The 20,941-nt window shown below is 46.2% G+C and overlaps 1 protein-coding gene across 1 annotated transcript; it reads left to right on the top strand.

Annotated features, from left to right (window-relative positions):
- The first annotated feature begins 1,568 nt into the window (after positions 1–1,568).
- Positions 1,569–17,221, top strand: SLC9A6 (solute carrier family 9 member A6). Its single transcript, XM_039354766.1, has 16 exons — positions 1,569–1,916; positions 2,819–3,018; positions 3,739–3,816; positions 4,545–4,621; positions 5,442–5,554; positions 6,199–6,304; positions 6,948–7,089; positions 7,793–7,898; positions 8,519–8,607; positions 8,827–8,940; positions 9,169–9,280; positions 9,758–9,911; positions 10,712–10,742; positions 11,117–11,193; positions 12,255–12,360; positions 13,089–17,221. Exons 1-16 carry the CDS (start codon positions 1,673–1,675, stop codon positions 13,359–13,361), a joined length of 2,022 nt encoding a protein of 673 aa, XP_039210700.1. The 5' UTR covers positions 1,569–1,672; the 3' UTR covers positions 13,362–17,221.
- Positions 17,222–20,941: the final 3,720 nt, after the last annotated feature.

The following is a 20,941-nucleotide window of genomic DNA, read 5'->3' as shown; positions in this document are numbered from 1 at the left end:
TTCAGAAAGCCACTCCACCATAATTTGGTTCCTTGTTGAGGCTTCTGTATTCAAGGTAGTTCTCCTTTTTGAGCTCAGAAGTACCAGGGTTAGAAAAGGGGTAACACGGTGGACCAAAATCTGGTTTGAGACACGGAATGCCTTATTATGCCTTAATGTGAGAAAAAGTAAATGAACAATCTTTACTGCAATTAAAACTATTACATAGGTTTCTATAGCAAAGACATTGGACTGTTTGCAATCTGGCTTTGTGAGCACTCCTGACCAGTTCAAAGTCAATAAAAAAAATCAAAAACACTGAGAAAAAAGAGAGGAGAAAGAATGCAATGAGGGCAGGATCAGTGAGTGGAAGATATGTTAGCCAAATGCCAGAAGGATTAGGTGGTTTACTCTGCAGAACCCCGGGAGTTGAACCAGAGCAAAAGTGGGGACAAGAAGGAATTCCTAGAGGGATGCTTTTAAGGGAGGGGAAAGTGCCAAATGTGGAGGGTTTCATTCCTGCCACAGGCTACAACTGGCAAAGCCCATCAAGCGTGCCAAGAAAATGAAGAGCCGGCAGCAGTTGAAATCCAGCCAGGCCTTGAGCTCTGTTTGCTTCCTCCTTTATCATTAAGCTACTCTTGAGGTCCAAGCTGCGATTCTGGGGTCTGCACTCCATGCAGAAAGCAGGGAACCACTTACATCTATAGGCAACGTCTCGTCTTCCTTCTCTGTTAATCGCATATAGGAACGATCTGTTGAAATAGAAGAGGCAAAGTTTGCATCTTCGTATCCCTCCCCCAACTGGGCCAAAATGGGACGGGGGGGGGAAGAGCAGGATGGGAAATGCAGGAGGAGCACGTTTTCCGTCTTAAAAATATAACGGGGGGGGAGGAGAGGAGGAGGCAGGGTATGCCCCTTCTCTTTACAAATTCCCCCGCAGAGACCCCCCCAATTCTCTATTGCATATTGCCCCCCCTCGCATCTGCCCCCCCATCTGTCTTCCTGGCCTTAAGGGGGGGCAGCCCTTCCTTTCCTTCCCTCCCCCCACCTCCCTCTTCCCGGGAGTCAGCAGATCCCGAGCTCGCCCCCTCCCCCCCGTTTGCGAGGGACCCCACCCCGAGGACCCCGCTCCCGGGACTACAACTCCCATCAGCGTCCCGGCCGCCTCCGCCACCGCCTGGGCGCCCTTCACATTCCCGGGACTACAACTCCCATCACCCCAGGCACCTCAGCTGCCCGCCCGCCGCGGCTACCCGCGGGCCCAGCTCCTCCCTCAGGCCCAACCGCCCCGGGGCCCCGTCCCGCTTCCCTTCTCCGGCCCGGGGGCTCTCCGCGGGCGGAGGGGACAGTCGGGCAAGCGGCCCCGCGCGCGTCACTCACGCTGCGCGGCGGAGAAGGCCGCGTGCGCCAGGGCGAAGAGCCCGACCCCGACCAGCCCTTTCCAGAGAGAGGCGGCCGCCATCGTCCGCCCTCCTCCTCCTCCCTCTCCCTCAGCCGCCGCGGGCGCTGCGCATGCGCGCCAAGGGAGAGCGCGAGAGAGGGAGCACGAGGGGAGGAGCCGCCGCCACCGCGTCGCTCGGCGCGCCGCGATGACATCAGGAGCGCGGCGGGCGGGCGCTGGGCAGGGGCTGTTGATGGGCGTCTGATCTGCTGAGCCGGGTGGGGGGCGCGCGAGGAGGCGGCGGCAGCTATGGCGGCGCTGCTGCTGCTGGCGCTGGGCCTGGAGCCGGGCCCCGGCGGGGCGGGCAGGCGGCGTCCGGGCGCGCTGGAGGAAGAGCTGGTGGCCGAGAAGGCGGCGGAGGCCAGCCACCGCCAGGACAGCGCCAACCTGCTGGTCTTCATCCTGCTGCTGACCCTCACCATCCTCACCATCTGGCTCTTTAAGCACCGCCGCGCCCGCTTCCTGCACGAGACCGGGCTGGCCATGATCTACGGTGAGCAGCAGCAACAGAGCCCATCATCCCCTGCCGCCGGCCCCGGGGACCCTTCGCCTGCCACTAAATACGCCAACAAATTACATTTGGGAGTCTATTGTGTGTGAACTAGACCATTGTGTTATTGATTAGCAATTAGCTATTTGAATCTAAGAGTCTAGTTTATCCTGGCCAAAAAGGTGTTGTTTTTTTCTTCAGCATGGCAGATCCCTGAAATACAGGTGCACATTTTGGATTTTTCGCTGCCACGTGTCTTGGCAAATTTTTGAAATTGCTCAAGAGATCCACTCATTTTCTCTTAACTGAAGCTGATCTTAGGAACAATGTTGGGAAACTACGGAGCATAAAAGCTTCAGTGAAACTGCCAATTGCTCAACAGACATAAAGGAAAAGTTTCAAGTTTAAATTTATCTGCTGCTCTTCTCAAACTGACTGAAGAGAATGTGATTATTTTAAGTTGCCTTAGAGTTGTAGTAATATATATTTTTCAATGAACGGGAGTTGGATTGGATGATCTTTCGGGATCCTTCATATCTGTATGGTCTGATTTATGCAGCACAATTCACTTTTCTCCTGTTCCTACTCTCAGCGCTGCCATTCTGTTCCAGTGGTTCTGCACGAAAGCATCTAGGAAACACTCAGGGCACAAGTCATGCTGGTGTGTTCAGCACAAACTCTGTAATTCTGAAATATTTTGATGAGGCTTTGCATGATTTGGGGTACTGAATTTATTCCATTTAGGCACTACTTGACTCTGAAACATCTTCTGTTTCAATTTTGCTAGAGGAGTTCTTCTGACAGTTGGTGAAAGAGGGTGCTGAGAATTTATAGATCTGAACTCTGAGCCTCTCAGGGTTGCTCTAGGTCTCTAGCAAACCTGAAGTCCTCTGTGTTTCTTACAGGAGTTCTGGTGGGGGTCATTCTTCGCTACGGTATCCACATTCCTGGCGATATCAACAATGTGACTTTAAGCTGCCCAATGCAAACAAGCCCTGCTACTTTGCTGGTCAACCTAAGTGGGAAGTTTTATGAGTACACCCTGAAGGGGGAGATCAGTTCCCATGAACTCAATAGTGTTCAAGATAATGAGATGCTGCGGAAGGTAAGCTTTGATGCTTTCCACTTCAAAGATTCTAGGAAAATATGATCAAAATTCACAGTACTGCCTTAGCTTTGCCCCAGGTTTCTAGAGGAATCTGGAAAAGAAAAAGAAAACAAACTGTAGAGTTTTTGAAGGCATCTCTCCTGGTTCTTCTCTGGGCTGATTGCTGTTCCTCAAAGTTCTCAGCTTTGCATGCTCAAGAAATCCCTTAATGGCTAGCTTCACGCCTTGCTTTAAGTCTAAATGTGAATTGCTGGGCACAACTTGTCAGTTTGGGTGGGTCTTGCCTTTGGAAGAGGCAAATTGTTGTGTACAGTCAGCCATTTATAATTGTTCAAAAGTATGGCGAGGCACACTCACTCTAGTCCTGTCCTTCCATGGCCAAATAAAAGGAGCTTCCTTCCCATATTCATCAGATCTCTTCAGGGCAGACATATTACATTACTCTGCTGTGTTGTACATCCCAGACCCGCACTGCAGTGACTGCCAACACAGTGCTGTGCTGTTTTGATTCTGGAAGTTTCTTGGGTGTGAAATCAACTAATGCCTCCCAATTGTGAAGTTGAAAACTTCGGACTGCAGAACTGTTGTACTAAAACTGTGGTACAGTTCATTTTTTAACAAAAATGCGCTTCACCAAATGGTAAGTTTTACTCTGCACCCATTGAAGTTGGATCTTTTGTGATGTTTTCATTCTTTCTCTCTTTTCATATCCTACAGGTAACTTTTGATCCTGAAGTGTTCTTTAATATCTTGCTCCCTCCAATTATATTTTATGCTGGATATAGCTTAAAACGGGTAGGTGTCTGTTCCTTCTAATCATCTTTAAAATATCTGGGGCAGCAGCATATGTTGAGAAGAACATAAAGCAGACATTGCCCACCTGCTGCTCTGTTGTTGTCATTGATTACAACTTCAATCTGTTTTGGATGAACTCAGCTGAAATTTCTGTTGGATTTGATGCCTTAAGATTCTACTATGCCACAGCTTGAAACAGGGGAAACAATCTCTTCCATCCACTACCGCCATAATGTAATCCAATGCACATATACAAAATAAAATAAATCCATTAAGCAAAGTCTATCCCTTGCAATCCAAACCTTTAATTGCCCTCTCCTATAACCAGAACAGAACTTTTGCCTCAAAGATAAATTTGGATAATAAAGAAATAGTATGTTGTGAAATGTTTTTTTCAGAGGAAATGTGCCTCTGATCTTTCCAAAATCAGTAATTTGTAACCAGACACCAAGTGCCTACAGGCAGCGCTGTCTGTCCTAATGTGGATTTTTTCCATGTTAGGGGGAAAAATGAGTAATTGTGATGCTTGTAAAACATCTTAGTTGGAAAGGCATTTTAAGTGCTAGAGAGATAAGCTTATTGTCTTGTTATTTGCTCTTTGCCTGAAATAATTGTGTGTTTAGGGAGGGTTTGGTGGGACTTTGACAAAAATTGCCAGGTCATTCTAGCTCAGCCATTCCTAGCATTTAAAGTAACCAAAGTCTCTCTCTCTCTCTTTTCTTTTCAAGCGTCACTTCTTCCGAAACCTTGGATCCATTTTAGCATATGCATTTCTTGGAACAGCAATTTCCTGTTTTGTGATAGGGTGAGAATTCCTGCCCCTCCCTCCTGTATCCCTTCTGCTTCTAAAAATATTCGTTGTTTACATCCTTTGCATATTATCTAATAAACAGTGCTCTGTGAGCAGCTGCAATGCCAGAGGTTAAAACCATGACAGCAATAAGGCATTAAAGCAGCAATTAAAATAGGCACAGCATAAATCGCAACAAAATGGACAAGAGCAAGGCAAGGCCTGCTGCATTTTTAAAAATGAGAAGCTAACAATTCCAGGCTGGTTTGGATATGTTGATAAACAAGCCCAATTCCCCGCTCTTGTCTATTGTGCCCAGGCCATTGTAGATTGCGTACAATTTAAAACATTAATGAACTATGATTGATTAATCTTAATCGTGATGGTTCAAACCAATCACCGTTGTAAACCACTTTGAAGTGGCTCCATCTAGGTTTTTAAGCAGAGATTCGGCAGCCATTTGTCTGAAATGGTATAGGGTCTCCTGCTTGAGCAGGGGGTTGGACTAGAAGACCTCCAAGTTCCCTTCTTCCAACTCTGCATGTATATTGAAGATTAAAGCGTGCCTGGATTTAGATGCCGTGATATGATAGCTGAAGAAAATGTGGGAGTTAACCCCTCCCAGCTGCATCTGGGGGTGGAGAGAACACCTGAGCCCAATAGAAGGCTGTGTTTATTAGGACTGGACCCATATGTGCTTCCCAGAAACTCACGGGCTGCCAAGGGTGGATGCAGGAAAGTGACTTGCACAAGGCTGCCCGAGTCTCTTAAATAAATGAATACAGCTTGCCATGGTGACAATGATGCCAACTTGCCAACTTCCTGTGTTCAATAGATCCATCATGTACGGCTGTGTTGCGCTGATGAAAGTGATGGGGCAGCTTGGAGGAGAGTTCTATTTTACCGACTGCCTGTTTTTTGGGGCCATTGCCTCCGCTACAGATCCTGGTAGGTTGTGGGTGGGAACCAGGGACCCTCCTCAAAAATGCCCTTGGCAACTAAGTTTGATTTTTCTTGCTTTGGCTTCTTTGTGCCCTGCAGAATATAGCAAGATCCACCTTGCTGGATCAGATCAGGTGCATAGCTGGATGCCCACCAAAAGCCCACGAGCAGATCAAAAGGATGTTAGTAATCTTGGAGTCCAAGCAGATTCCGCCTTATTTCACAAGAAAAAGGGGAGAACGTTGGGAGAGAATTGTATGCCTGTATCTCTGAGCTTCTTGAAAGGATATTGATCTAGCAGGGATCTCCCGTCCCATCTAGAATGAGACAGTAATGGCCTTTTATGTCTTAAAGGAATCTCGTTAAGATTCCTGAGTAAGTTTGAACTCCTCAAGCTATAATAAGGAACAGCCTTCTTTCAACTCTTCAATTTATGCCATGAACTCTGTGTCAAAAGACTTTTATGGAGGAATCCATGCAAAGTATCCTATGAATGATCTGGGGTGGACTGTCCTATAAGCATTTGTGGGCCTTTCTAGATGGGTGTTTGCATCTCTGCCATATGTTGAAGATTGAGATGTTGCCGGGTAATAATACAGTAGGCCAGCTTGGGATTCTAGCAAATTCTTTGCCCTTTTTTTCTTGGCTAGTGACGGTCCTCGCCATATTCCATGAACTTCAAGTGGATGTAGAGCTCTATGCCCTTCTTTTTGGAGAGAGTGTCCTCAACGATGCGGTGGCCATTGTGCTGTGTTCGTAAGTTGTGTGTGTCTTTCATCCACCACCCTCCCTGGCAGAGGCAGCTCAAGTTAGGGAGCGTCTGCAAAGCGGTCGTTCCTTGTAGAAAGTGATCCCTGGAGCGTCTAGAACTAACAAAACGACGGAGGGCAATTGATGTAAGTCCCTATTTGGCCATGGAGCCATCGTTATGAGTTACCGAAGAACCATTGATAACCTCAGCTGAACTTGAGGAGAAGCGTGACTAAGTCCATCTTTTGTCATGAGGAGGACTGAATGTTAGAATGGGAGCATGTTGTGGTTTCAGCTCTGCCCAGTGTAATTGTCCTCCATCTTCTGATGGTGGTGGCGCAGTGCTTGGAATGCAATATTGCAGGCTAATTCTGCCCACTGCCAGCAGTTCAATTCTCACCAGCTCAAGGTTGACTCAACCTTCCGTCCTTCCGAGGTCGGTAAAATGAGGACCCAGTTTCTTGGGGGCCATAGGCTGACTTTGCTTAGAGAGGGCTTTAAAGCAATATGAAGCAGTATACAAGTCTAAGCGTTATTGCTATTAGGTAGAACATTTCTCCCAGGTAGGAAGAAGAAGAAGGTTTGACTCCTCCAATCTGTGGAAGACCTAGCAAAGCACTAAGGAATCTGCCTTCTGTGTTTCCCACAGTTCAATCATTGCCTACCAGCCTGAAGGATACAACACCCACACTTTTGATGTTACAGCCATGTTCAAATCCATCGGGATTTTCCTTGGGATTTTCAGCGGATCATTTGCCATGGGGGCCGCTACGGGTGTCGTGACTGCTCTGATATCCTTGCTTTGTCCGTTGACACTTTTTTGTCTCTGAGCGAGAAGTTTGCCAGTATAAAAATCTGCAGAGTAAGGAGGGGTCTTCCGGTTTGTTCCTCATGAAATAATTCAAAATTCTGGACTAGTTTGTCAGTAAATAACTCAATTTTTATTTATTTGTTTGTTACTTATTAATATGCTGCCTTTCCTCAGAACAGACTTAAAGCTCTAACCATTTATCATAAACTGGACTGGCCACAAACATCCAAACTGTAGAAACCTTATTTTTTTTTACTCATATCCATTTCAGACGGTCAGAAGCACCGTATCAAAATGTATTTGCTTACTGGGTTTATAAGGCTTTCTTCATTGTCAAATGATTTAATTGAGGACTAATTAAGTCAAAGAGTGCCAAACTACTTTGAATGCAAAGGGCGGAAACATTTCAAGAACAGACCACAGGGATCAACAAGACGTACTCTTCTCCCCTAGATTGCAAGCTTATAGCATCAAAGCCAAAAAGCCCATATTTGACAAGCCATAGATTTTCTGATGCATTTACGGGGTGGCTTGACCCCTGAGTTTGCTTGGTTCATATCTTTCCCTTATTAGGGGACACGCTAACAGTCTCTATGAGAAATTGCTGTCATTTTGTTGGGGTATTTTTTTTAAAATCTGCAGAAACCTCTGTGGATTTCTCCCTTAACTGCTTCCAGCTTCACGTCACCAAGTTTACCAAACTTCATGAGTTCCACCTGTTGGAAACAGGCTTGTTTTTCCTGATGTCCTGGAGTACCTTCCTGTTGGCTGAAGCATGTGGTTTTACCGGTAAGGGGTGATGTGCTTCTTCCTTGTACCGCCTGAGTGGAGCTATGCCAGGGCATTTCCCAGAGTGCCGTGAGGTTTAAATCCTTGCCAAGGTGGCAGTGAGCCCACTTCTCTAATGCTGAAAAGACCAGTTCCACACCCAGAAAGTTTTCCCCCTCCCCAAATCCCCAGGGACAGTTCAGCTAGGGGAGCCGAGGATCTGGGATCCGACTGTAGCTTGTGCTCTTCAGCCACTCCACTTTTCTCTTGAGACTTCTCCAGGGCGGGCAGGGTGCTTTCTGGCTGGAGAGTGGGGTGTCATGGGAGGAGCTGTTTATGCAACATGGAGCAGTGTCCTTATCAACCTGTTGGGCTGATTGCTTTCATCTGTAGGAAGAAGTATTCTGCGTAACTAACAAGCAGGTGGGTGTCTGTGGCTGGACCCACGCAACCTGCCAACTTTTTCTTGTTTGTTCAGATCAGAGTGGAAACTAACTTCAAGCCCTAAAATTTGGTTTATTGCAGGTTCAGCACTTCCCTATCAGGCTAAACCGTAATAAAAGGGTTCTGTGTTGAAGAAAGACTGGAGACGGGCTGCAGGTGCTGCAGGCTACCTTATTTATACAGTATTTTGTCCCCAGGTGTGGTGGCGGTTTTGTTCTGTGGCATCACTCAAGCTCACTATACTTATAACAACTTGTCCACAGAGTCACAGCAGAGGACAAAACAGGTGAGGCCGTGGACCAGAATGGCCAGGGAGGGACACCCTCCTCAATACAGTACAGGGCAATAATTTTTTTAAAGTTGCCCACTGTCCCCCCCCCTTATAAATCTAATAAATGTAACGCTGGCTTGCATATTTTGTGCTGCGCATGCTTTGAGGAATTCCCTATCATTTAAATAAATGGGCCATGCTACCGTTGCTCTCTTCTCCTGTCCAATATTTTAGTTGTTTGAGCTTCTCAACTTCTTGGCGGAAAACTTCATCTTTTCCTACATGGGGCTGACGCTGTTCACGTTCCAGAACCACGTCTTTAATCCAACCTTTGTGGTTGGGGCTTTTGTATCCTTTTTTCTTAAAAAAAAAGAGGGGGGAACCTACATCATCAGTGCTAGAAGGGACTGCATGTATATAGAGAGCAAACCCAACTCCCTTCTAGCACTGATGATGTTACCTAGTTGGGTTATGAAACATCTGCAAGACAACCACCCAGCCCCAAAGCTCAGCCCTGAGCTAACAATTATTCTCTTCTATCAGAAAATAATTTCCTTAATGCAGCCCCGCATCCAGCTCGCGGTATTCCTGGGAAGAGCGGCAAACATCTATCCCCTCTCTTTCCTACTTAACCTGGGGAGGCGAAACAAGATTGGGACAAACTTTCAGCATATGATGATGTTTGCTGGTGAGTGTCCCTTGAGCTCCTTTTGAACCTGGTTGCCATAAATAATTGCCCGCTTGACTTGAAAGAAGGAAAGGCAGCTACAGTGTTACAGAGACGAAGAATGGGACCCTTCCAGTTTTTAAGATGTTATTGGGGTGAAGGGGGAGGGCATGGAAATATTTCTTATCAGGCTAAAAAAAATGCCTTCAGAAAACAAACCAATGAGGTTATGGAGCCTGAGGAGACGTGGTGGCTACTTGAAAGACAAGGAAATTACTTGCAGAAAGCTTCAATCCCACATAAAGGCTTAGCTATAGCCAATAAGCATAGAACAGGCTATGAGTGTATTTTACGACCTCTTAACTGCCTTGCTTATTAATGCTTCACCTGGCACTCGTGCAAAGGCCAGTATCAGGTTGTAGGCCGGGCTTTGGGGGACCCTTGGACTAGAAAGCCAGCCAGGTTTTAGGAAACTTCATGCCCCTTTCTCTCTCTTAGGCCTGCGGGGAGCCATGGCGTTTGCCTTGGCCATCCGGGACACAGCCACCTATGCGCGGCAGGTGATGTTCAGTACGACTCTACTGATTGTCTTTTTCACCGTCTGGGTGTTTGGTGGTGGCACCACCGCGATGCTTTCGTGCCTGCACATTCGGTGAGTAGACCCTCCCCCCTTCTTCCTCAGCTGCAAGCAGAATTGCTCAGTTTGGGGGGGGGGAGAGATCCTGTGCGTGATGAGTTTTAAAAGAGCCGCACTTGGCCTCAAAGCCACTTTCTGGATAATTGCAATGGGCACCTTTGAGCACATCGGTTTGTGTCTTTTCGGGATAAGGGCGGTGCTGGTTTCAACTGACTGAATTGGAAGTGTGTTTTTTGGTCCAGTGTGAATTTGGGTGAGATGTCCTTTTGGAAAGAAAAAACCAATTGCTAACTGAGTGGAGCCACATCCAGTTGTGAAAAGGATCCTCTTTGCCACTGGGTGTCAGCTTGGCTCTGGATGAGGAGCATGAGGATAGCAGCCAGGCAGGAATCAACCGCACCAGCCTCCCAAGACTCATATTCATCCACTTGTGCTTCACAATCTCTCTTCAGATTGAGAAGAGGTAGATTGATGACGTTCCGTCAAGTCAGGGTCGATTCTTAGCAACCACCTAGATTTTCCTCAAGTTGACTTGTCCACAGTCTGGTCCGTTAGGTCCTCTAACGGTGCCCCCTCTAACTGGGTCCTCCACTTTCTCCGCTTTCCTTCCACCTTTTCCAACATCTGAGAAATGCACATTTTTGGCATTTTAACCCGCCTGTTACTTTACCATGAAGGGCGAATTATCGTACGTAGAGGAGCACATCTCAAGCCTTTGGAGTGAGGGTTGTGTGCCGGCTGGATGGCCAGAGAGCTCTGGGCAATCCGCAGTCTGAATGGGGAGAGTAATAGTCCTTGTGTGTTCTTTTCTGCAGGGTTGGTGTAGATGCCGACCAAGACAATGTGGTAAGTTCTCCTCTCTCCCATCATCGCTCCCATACTCTTGCGGCTGTTAAGCCAGAATTTCCAAGGCCTCAGTGATTAGGGTCACTCTTGAGTCATTGTTCGCCTTCTGGCTCGCCAGCTGCTTTCAGGATCTCATTTCTGACCAGCCTGGGCAGGCCTCCCTTGGGTCCTGATGCCAGGGTTTGGCCAGAACTTTATGGAAGTGCTACAGATCTTTAAAATCCTCCCAATTTTTGATTAACGCAGTCCAGATTTTTGATTAACGCAGTCCAGATTACAAACATCAAATAATACACAACACAAAAAATAAAGATTGGTGGTGGCTCTCCTCCTCCACACCCCACTACGATCCGGTTGTGTTTCTTCTTTTCCAGGTCGAGGTAGAAAACGGGCGAAGCACCAGGGCTGAGAGCGCCTGGCTGTTCCGAGTCTGGTACAACTTCGACCATAAGTATCCTTCCCAGAGACCCGGGGGTGGTCTGGACCCCAGGCCCTGCATCTGCAAAGAGCAACTGCTGCCTGGGGAGAGGGCCAAAGCGCCTTTCCTTCCTCAGCTGTGCATTCTTGTCTCTCGTGTGGCCATTTATCTGGGCTCAGCCCCAAGAAATGCAGAACTATATATCTGTCGTATGTCCCATGCCAGGAGGGGCAGAAGATTATTTTAGTTTACTGCCATTCTCTGTATGTGCCCCCTCTCCAGGTTTTGTCACCAGGCCAGGTCTCCGCTGTGTCTAGAAGTGACCGAAGCCGTGCCACTAGCAACAAACCTTTGAGAAACCTGAAACCAAAACTTATACCAAGAGAAGTATAATTTCAGGGCCAAAGAATTATCCTCCGACTCCTGAAAACGGCTTTTTTCTTAGAATGAAGGTGGGCCAGACCTGCTTCTCGCTCTGTGAGGTACAGCAGAAGAGAACGAACAGTTGGCCAAAACTGTAGTAGTAGTTGTAATGACTTAATGTAGGAAAACGGGAGGAAATCTGCAACCACACGTAGAGGAATCCTGTGTCATAATGGTTCTCAACCTGTGGTCCAGCCACCCCTGGGGGGGGGGCACAATGTCATCATAGCGGGTCCATGAAGGCTTGAAGAAATGTTATGATTTAAATCTTGAGTTAGGTCCTGGGGGTCCACAGCCACAAAAGTTAGGTCTTGGGGGGTCCGTGGTGAAGAAAGGATTGAGAACCACTGCCGTACGGGAAAGTGATCGCTGCTCAGCTGCTCAGCCCTTATAGCAGCAACTGTGGCAGCTTTACGGCCTGTTGGACCTCAACTCCCAGAATTCCTGAGCCAGCACGGATGTAGTGTTTGTTGCAGCAAGGAAGATGCTGGCAAAAACTTTAGGAAATCCTTTTGCAGTTTGTAGTAGAGTTTGTTACTTCTGTTGCGTTAGGTACTTTTCATAGCAGAGTTAGAGCTAGAAAAACCATGTAAGAATGTTGGCTTTGGGTAAAAATGTGCTATTTCTGAAACGAGAGACGCTTCCTTTGCCTTAACCAAAGCCCTTCTCAGCTACTTAAAACCTCTCCTGACGCACAGCGGTCCCCCCCTGACCACCATCCTCCCCAGCTGCTGTGGGCCCATTGCACGGTGTTTGACGAGTCCGCAGGCTTACGAGGTAAGTCCAGGATTTCCCCCCCCCTCCCCAGATAGCATGTGGTCTGCCCAGTGCCTTCATCTCGGCATGCTCACCGTTGCCGAGGTGAGACGGACGAAACCTTTTCTAAAACAGGGCTTGACAATCTGTGCGTGGAGTTGGAGAGCTGGCATCTAGGAAAGGAGGGAAGGGTCTCGGGGGGTGGGCAAGTGGTGAGGACGTGGTTTGGGTTGTCCTTTTTCAAGGAGGCTCTCGCCTCTGTTGGAAGGCGGGGTGGGCTTTTTCCTTCTTGATGGATTAGTCCATTTCCTGCTTCAAAGCACTCGAGGCTCTCCTGGATTCATCCTCCACCATAGTTCTTCTGAATGAGCAGCACCCCAAAAAAGTGGAGTGTTGAATTGAAAGGTAGGCTTTCCATAATTGAAAGGGCCCCCAAACTTTCTCAAAATAAACATCTCCCCCCCCCACAATGCCACCCCATTGGCTGCGACCCCGTTTTGCCAAAAAGTAAGTAGAGAATGTGGTTATAGACACTAAGAAGTTGCCCGGTTCTTTTATTGAAGCCTCTTTGGACGTCTGTTGTTTAATAAAGCCGTGAATTGATCTCTCCTCTTCCCATCCTTCTTCCTCTCCTCCCTTCCCTTCCTCCTTCCCCTCTCCTCTCTCACTCTTCTGTCTCTCCCGCCTCTTCTCTTCTCCCTCTCCTCTCCTCTTTCCTCACTTCTCTGTTCCCTTCCCTTCCTCCTCAGAATCAAGAGCAGCTGAAGGATGATGATTCAGATCTGATTTTGAATGACGGAGACATCAGCTTGACGTACGGGGATTCCAGCGGGAACTCCGATTCGCTGCCATCAGGCGCCTCAAGACGGGTTGCTGGAAATGGTTCCGAGGACATGCTAGACCAGGAGCTGGGCTTTGGAGACCATGAACTTGTCATCCGGGGGACCCGCCTCGTTCTTCCCATGGATGACTCCGAGCCTCCTTCCGGCGTGGTTGACAACGCTCGCCATGGCCCAGCCTAAGATCGGTGTCTTGACACGACGGGTAGCCTAAGAAAGAGCAACAACAACAACAACAAAATCTGCAGATGGTGGTGAAGAAATCCTGACTATCTATGACCCAAAAACCTACTGCATGTCTCAGAACGTCTCAGCTGTATAAATAGGATTTATTTATATGGTGTCAGGAGAAACAACCGCTATCTGTGTAAGGCAGTTCTCCGGGAGCGAGCTGTTGATTTTGTGCGCTTAGAAACGACCGTGTGAAAACGATGGACTTGCACTGAATAGCAGTGGAACTGTTTTAGATGCAATTATGCTCTGATGGCCGCGGGAAAGGAGAGAGCAGCTTTGCAGCCGTCCTTCCGGTTCTGTGGAATTCTGTGTTTTTTTTGTTGGGTTTTGACCATTCAGTGCCCACTTCGCTGATGCCAGGAAAGGAAGGGGGGAGTAAGATTGAACAGTGGAGAGCTAAGACGAGGTAGCCAAGCTGCATTAGGCAGAAGATCTAAAATAGCTTTAGAGGATTGCTTGAAATCTTCGTGCTTTATTTTGAAGAAATCTGGATGTTGGACAGATTTGGAGAGAGTTGCCCAGAGGGCTTCTGGTTTGGCCATCTGGCCGTCCACACGTTGAAGGGAGAATTAGCCAGACAGTGGATGCTGTGGGCATACAAGCTTCTGACTTGGCAAGTTGTGTGTGTTAAGTAGAACGACCTCCTTGATTGTCCCAATAGAGGTGGTCTTCTGAGGTTGGTGACGCTGAAGGTGGATGCTTTATCATTATTTTGGTTTTAATTTTTCTCTTGCCTTATCCCATCGCATTAGGGTGAGGAACTGAATTACGGAGTACTGAAACAGCTACCGGGTTGTTACTTTCACGCAGAGAATTAGCGCACTGCTTCCTGGGCAGGTGGGAGGCACCCAGAAATGGCTGAATTAGTTTTGAGCTTCTAGTTTAGTGGCTGAGCCCTGGGGGGGGTGGGGGGGACAGAATTCTTTTCTAACGGGTGCATATTTGCAAACAAAAACAGCTGGAGCAGTAGCACTGTTCAAAAGATGGAGGTAGAGATTTTACAGGTTTTGGGTTTTTTTTAAGATGTTTTGGAACATCCGTCCATTTGTATAGTTGCACTGTTTGGTATTGGTTGCATGTGTGTGTGTCTATATTTGAAAAAAAAGTTTTCTATCTCATTTACAATTTAGTGAGAAAAATGCCGATGAAGTCCAATTTCTTGGTGTTTTTTTTCTTTGCCTATGAAAGCTCTGAACAACCTGCTGATTTTTATATTCAGTTTATTCAGTTTTTTCCTCTTTCTGTTTCAGTAGCATTGAGAAGTCAAGAATTTTCAGTGCAGCTTTTCCAGGTTTATCTCAATGGCAGATCTGGTACTGTTACAGACTTAAGCTCATTGCTCTCTTAAGCAGAAAACATGTGAAGCCAACTCTTATTTTAGAATTTTCAAATACTTTTTTAATGCCCTGTTTTATTCTAGCTACTAACAATCCCTGTTTTTTTTAATCCTGTTTTAAAAATGGGTTTTGTTTTGATCCTTCTTTTAGATTAGCACGACCTGCAAGCAGAATATAGCTTCCCTTTGGCTATTTGTTCAATCACCAGAGAAATTTCTCATTCTAAAATAAATGTCGTACACCCAGGCTTGCTTTCTTCTAACTAAGGTGGGAAAACATGCTCCAAAATTGTGGAATTTTGTGACCATTTTGCCCTGGAAACAGGCTGGCTAGCTGTAGACATTCAGCACTTCAACATATAAAATATAACTTTACACATGTGGCATTTTTCATTTTCTTTAACAAAAATATTTGGGTTGATATTTTTTCCCCAGAACAGAAAAACGTGAGTTGCTTTACCCTTTTAAACCTTAAGATTGTCTGTGCTGGAATTTAGCCTTTAAGTGATTCTTCTGTTTCAGCAAGGAACTGATTCCATTTCAGCCATGAAAACAGATTATTTTTCGTTTTCCAAAAGTTTTTGGTCTGAACAATTTTGTGGACTCACCCAGGAATGGTGGGATCTGTTTCTTTTCCCTTAGTTGCATTCTGCTTTCATCGTGTCCCACCCATGTTTTTCAAGAGTCATCCCAATTCTGTAGTGACACAGCTTGCTTGAAAAGTGTAAAATTTCACTGCACTGGAAAATACTTTTTTTTTTCTTCTCCTCTCCCAGACTTCCTTTATTTGATAACATTAAGTCTTTTATTTTTGTTATTTCTTTCTGCTATGCAGGAACATCATTAAATATATGTGAATGCATGTTGTGCTTTTATATAATGTCTGTATCTTAATGTCCGATGTTAAAATAATAGTAGTACAATTGCTAATAATAATAATATGAGAAATGTTCATGTGTTAAGATTTTTACATCACTTGCACAGTGATAACTCTTCGGTTTCAAATGTTTCTAAGCAACAGCTAACGATCCTGGGTAGCCTGATCAGTCACAGAGTTTGCAGAAAACGTAGAATTTAGTCAAGGAAACGTATTTGCCTGAAATAGTGGGTCCCTGTTCTGCTCCGTCCTCCCCAATTTGGAAGATTTGCAGACTCCTCCTACCAGTTAAGTTTCTTTTTGTAAATCATGACTAAGACAACTCACGTCCTCCGGATGTTGTGGAACTACAGTTCCCAGCAGCCTCAAATGCTGGTTGGAAGGCCCCATTTTGTCCTGCTTGAGGCCTTCTTTGCTTTTCCACTTGCCCAGATCAAAAATAAAACAGGATCCCTTGCAATTTTGGGTTGTAAGTCTAGATCTGGTGTCTACCAGCATGTAATAAAAGTGGAGCTGACAAGTTTAGGAAGATCCTAGATCCCAAGATGATCAACCTTCTTTGCTGCCTTAACTGGACAAAATAGGGAAATGCCCTCCCCCAACTCTTTGGTTGTGCCTCCCTTATTCTCAAGTGCAGTTGTGCAGTGCCAGCTTGGTCCTATAAAGTTGAGCACCGCAGAGACCTGTTGGTTTTAAAAGGCAAGCGGTGGCTCCTGGTGGTCCATTGGGGAGGACATCCTGTTGCATCTTCTTGAGAAGGTGCCCTCTAAGGGGACCGCCTGAATGCATTGACTGCATCTAATGGCAGCCATACACTTAAGAGTCTAGATTTGTTACAAATTCCTTTAGGGAAAATCCACCTGATCTTCAGACGAACCACCCTTCTAGGACTGAAATTCTGCATCTTTGAGAATTTTTCTTTCTAAATATAATAATAATGATACACTACCTAGTTTTTGTGCAAGTTTGCTGTTAAGACATATTAATAACAGCCACACCACTACAGACCTCTAATGCCTATGATAGTTTTCAACTGCTGATTGAATTAATACTCCCCTGTTGAGATGGATCCCAGGTTTTATGGCCAGTGAGTAATGGAGAATCCTTCAACACTGGAACCAATGGCAGATCCCCACTGCGGTTCCTCCAGAATGACCTGCCAGGAATTGAATATGGCGTTGATAAATGTGCGTTTTTTCTTCGATACTGCAAGAAAGCAATTCCCTTGTGCTTAATTTCTTCAGGCACTCTGGCGCCATGTTCTTAACATGACCTCAAAAACAGCAGTGGGGATTTTTATAAGCTTGTGACTCCAGCTGTGGGTTTAAAATCAGCTGCCCTCGAAATGCGCTGTTTTCTGTAAAGATTCAATTTCTGCATCGGTGACACTGTATGTCAAGTTCTAGTGTTCTCTACTTAGTGTTAAATTGTCTCTTTTTATGATATTAACTGCTATAGTTGTGGCATTCTTGTAATGATATCCTTAAGCATAATAATTGCACTTTTCTTTTTGGTTTATGATAACTCAAGTCTTTTATTGTTACTTGCACTGTGAAAGAAATCATGGGCCTATAAAAAACGTTCCGTTTCTTTGAATTTGATGTGTCTGCGTGGTTTTTCACTCCACACGAAAATGTGTTTTTAAACTTAATTTATTCCTTGATCAGTGGACTTAAAAAAAAAGTCACGTTTTGCAGCTGTAAATCTCACACCATTGAGGCTATCCAATATGGGTTGCCAAATTAAAACTTTCTGTTCCCTGTGGGTTTTGGATGCAAACATTTCCTGTCATGGGGATGACCAGTCCCACAACTCTCAGCTAGAAGCACAGGCTGGGCTGTCCCCTGATGGACAAAAGTCACAAAATTATGACCCAAATTGCAAGAGAACAAAACTTCCCACGTGGATTTCTATATGCTGGAACCTAAGAACGGGGGTTCCTTTTTATTTGGAACAAGACAAACTTTTGAATACTTTATCACGTATTTACACAGGAGTCTCTCTTAGCTGGGATCTTTGTCTCCAGTCGCCTCTTTCTCCCAACAATATCCAACCCAAACCAGCTGCCCTGCCCTGCCCTGCCCAGAGAGGGTCCAAACTCGGGGGTGTGGGGGGAATGGCTTTTGCCAGCTAGAAGTTGCCATATATGGTTGCAGTCTCCCAACGTGGTGTGCTTGTTTGTGTGTGTTTGAGTAAGCCACCCTCATTTCTAAGGTGATGTGTGCTTTGCTGCTTCCCTTTTACATAATCTCTGGAGAATGTGGAAAGCAAAATATAGTTGCTCACCAGGCAAAAATCTTTCTCCCCCACATGCTGGCTTTGCAAACAGCCACAGGTCGATTCCTCCTGAATGCAAAAATTAAAACACGCTGGACTGCTTTCTCTGGCCGTCGTCCCTCCACATGCTTTCCCATGCTTAAGAGCCATGTCCTGCAAAGCCCAACGGACAAGGTTGGCCAGACACTCCTATGCCAGAAGCTAATCTCTCTGGCTACATCCACACACACCGGCTAAGCTGAAGAGTGTTTTGAGTTGTGGGTTTGCTGCGTCCTGTGAACGGAGCTAATAGTGTATCCGGGATTTGCCAGATCTCAGCCATCCTTGGAGCTGTGAAGGCTTGATAGGCCTTCAAGAGTGGCATCTCCTCCAGCTTCCCTCCTCTCCAGCCACCAACTCTGATCTCTCTTTGGGTTCACACAACCATCAGGCCACAAACCAGTTCAATTTTACACATCGTGCAAACAGACAACCGGCTTGGTGAACTCCAGAACTGGGTTGCACTAACCAAGTAAAGACTTAGCAGCAGCAGCAGCTTGAGAAATGCATTCCAAAATAGAGCAAGTTGGCCTTGGTTCCTTTCTGGATGGGAGACCACTGAGAATTTTCACACTTGGTAGAACAAGTGGCTTACCCAAGCAGAGACTTGGATGTCTGCTTTGGAAGCTCTTGCTAGAAAAAAAAAGATGGATGTTTCCTTATTTAGCTCTTGGGAATTGGTTCATTAGGGTCACTTCCTCCTGAGCACGTTCTGCAATAAACAAACAGAAAGCTTCTCACCTCCCTCCTTTCGTTTCAACATTTCCAAATAAAGCTTTTTTCTCGGCTGCAGCTGCTTCATCAGTGACTAATAAAACAGCTTCTTCCAAGTCACCCTGGCTCACGCTCGGCTCTGTGTTTGGACAGCAAGCCAAATCTTCATTTGTCTCCTGCTTCATTATCCTAGCCAGACAGGGGTACGTGCCCGGAAGATCCCAGTGCTTTTCCCAGCCATCTTTGTGCTTAGCACTGAACTGAGCCGTTTCTTTCAAATCTGTAGCTAGGAGTTTTCCTGCATGCATCCATCCACGTCTCTCCTCCCTTGTCATCCTGTCTCTTCTTCTCCCTCCGATCATTCCCCAAACTTGAGACAGAGATTTTCTTCTAGAGGAAAAAAAAGAATCACCCATTACCATTTATGCAGCAAAAGGGCTGTTTCTAAGAGAGGAGGGCCGTTAAGCTCATCGCTTTAGAAATATAGGATTTCTAGTCGAGATCTTTGTAATTTTCCCTTATGTGTTACTGTATGCTGTCTCTGAAAAACCGCTTAGAGAGAGCTGTAAAGCACAGTGAAGCGGTATATAAGTCTAAGCGCTATTGCTATTGCTATACAATGTCCAACAATGTTAGCAAGCAGCCTAAACAGTCAATCCTTTAGAACAGTGTTGCTTAACCTTAGCAATGTTAAGATGTGTGGACCGGTTTCCAGAATTCCCCAGCCAGCATGCAGACCATTCTGGAAAGTGAAAAAACACACGGACCAAATGATCCAGGTTTGGATCAACAACTTTATGAGGAAGTATTAAAGCACTGAGGAAATGTTTTATATGGAAATAGTGAGAAATATGGAAAGACATGATCAAGTTAACAAAGCTCCTGCACGGCAAATAAAAATTAGGGAAAGAAATTTTGTTTCTGGTTTCCAAATCCTGCAACCTTGGCTAACTAACAAGGCTGGATTTGAGGGGGGGGGGCAGGAAGAAAGGAAGGAAACAAGCAAACAAAGAAGGAAGGAAACAAGCAAGCAAACAAACAAAGAAGCAAGCAAACAAAGAAGGAAGGGAGGGAGGGAAGGAGGAAGGAAGGAAGGAAGTAAAGAAGGAAAGAAGGAAGGGTGGGAGGAAGGAAGGAAGCAAACAAGGAAGGAAAGAAACAAAGAAGGAAGATGGGTGAGAGAAAGGAAGGTAGGTAGGAAAGCATGTTTTCCTTATGCTGCACATTTATATAACTGAACCGGGGAACCACCAGACAAAGGGATCCAAACACAGGAACAAGTCAGGGTTCCTTTAATTATGTTTCAATCACAACGGGTCAATCCGTATTCCACTTGCAAACCATTCCACGCTCCGGCTAGTAGTTATGATGCCTCTATTTAGTAATCCTCTTACAGTTAGCTACAGTTTCCTCCCCACCCCACCCCCAAACTCCCAGGGCTTTGAGGAAGACGATTTCCCAGGCTGCCCTTCTGAGTTTGCCAGCGATGCTGCTTCACCCCAATACCAGCCTGCCAGATCTCTGCAGCCTGCTTGGCTGCCCAACCCCCCCCTCCAATTCCATCCCACTGGAAGGCAGCGCAGCCAGGGAGACTGCAGCCAAGGATGCCCGAGGTGCAACCCACACCTGGCCCTCAGTCCCCTGGTCTTCTGAGAAGCTTGCGAGACCCTCGCCCTTCATTCAGGAGAGTCGCCTGGCACTTTTGCAGCCCCCTCCCTTGGCACCAACTTCCCTGAAACACTTTTCTCTTTCTAAGAAACCTCCACTGTTTGTCTTTACGAAACTGAGTGGAAACAAATTTCACCATAACCTTCTGACGAGTGCTAAGTCCTCAGGCGGGTTGAAAAAAAAAAGGAGGGGGAGAGAATTTTGTAACCCAGGGGCAATAAAAGATATGCCCCCTCCTATTTTCCACTGTCACTCATTTTTCTGGCCTTCTCGCCCCCCCCCCCACCTCCATCCCAACCTTCAGCATAAAAATTCCTGGTGGCTGAAGTCACTTCCCTTCAGTGCAATTTTATCTGAACTGTTTATAAGCCGTGGGTCAATTCTTCTGAATTGTGACAATGTGGTGGGGAGCAGGGAGGAACTGAACTGAGGGTTGGCTGGTTCCTGCCAAGCCTTTTATGGCACTAAAGACCAGTTTTTCTGGGTGCCAAGGGCTGGTTTTAAGACTGCTGATTTTACGAGCACATTTTGTCCGTTTTGCACCCAAATCCTACCATTGTCATCTTTCCCTGTTGCAACTTGGAACCTCTTCCAAAAGGTTGGGTAACAGGGACCCTT

Source organism: Crotalus tigris, unplaced genomic scaffold (genome assembly GCF_016545835.1).
Source record: "Crotalus tigris isolate CLP2741 ecotype Arizona unplaced genomic scaffold, ASM1654583v1 scf7180000018585.330925593:3314079, whole genome shotgun sequence".
Taxonomy (NCBI): Eukaryota; Metazoa; Chordata; class Lepidosauria; order Squamata; family Viperidae; genus Crotalus; species Crotalus tigris.
Note: the sequence above shows the minus strand (reverse complement) of the source record. Positions and strands in the feature narration are given on the sequence as shown.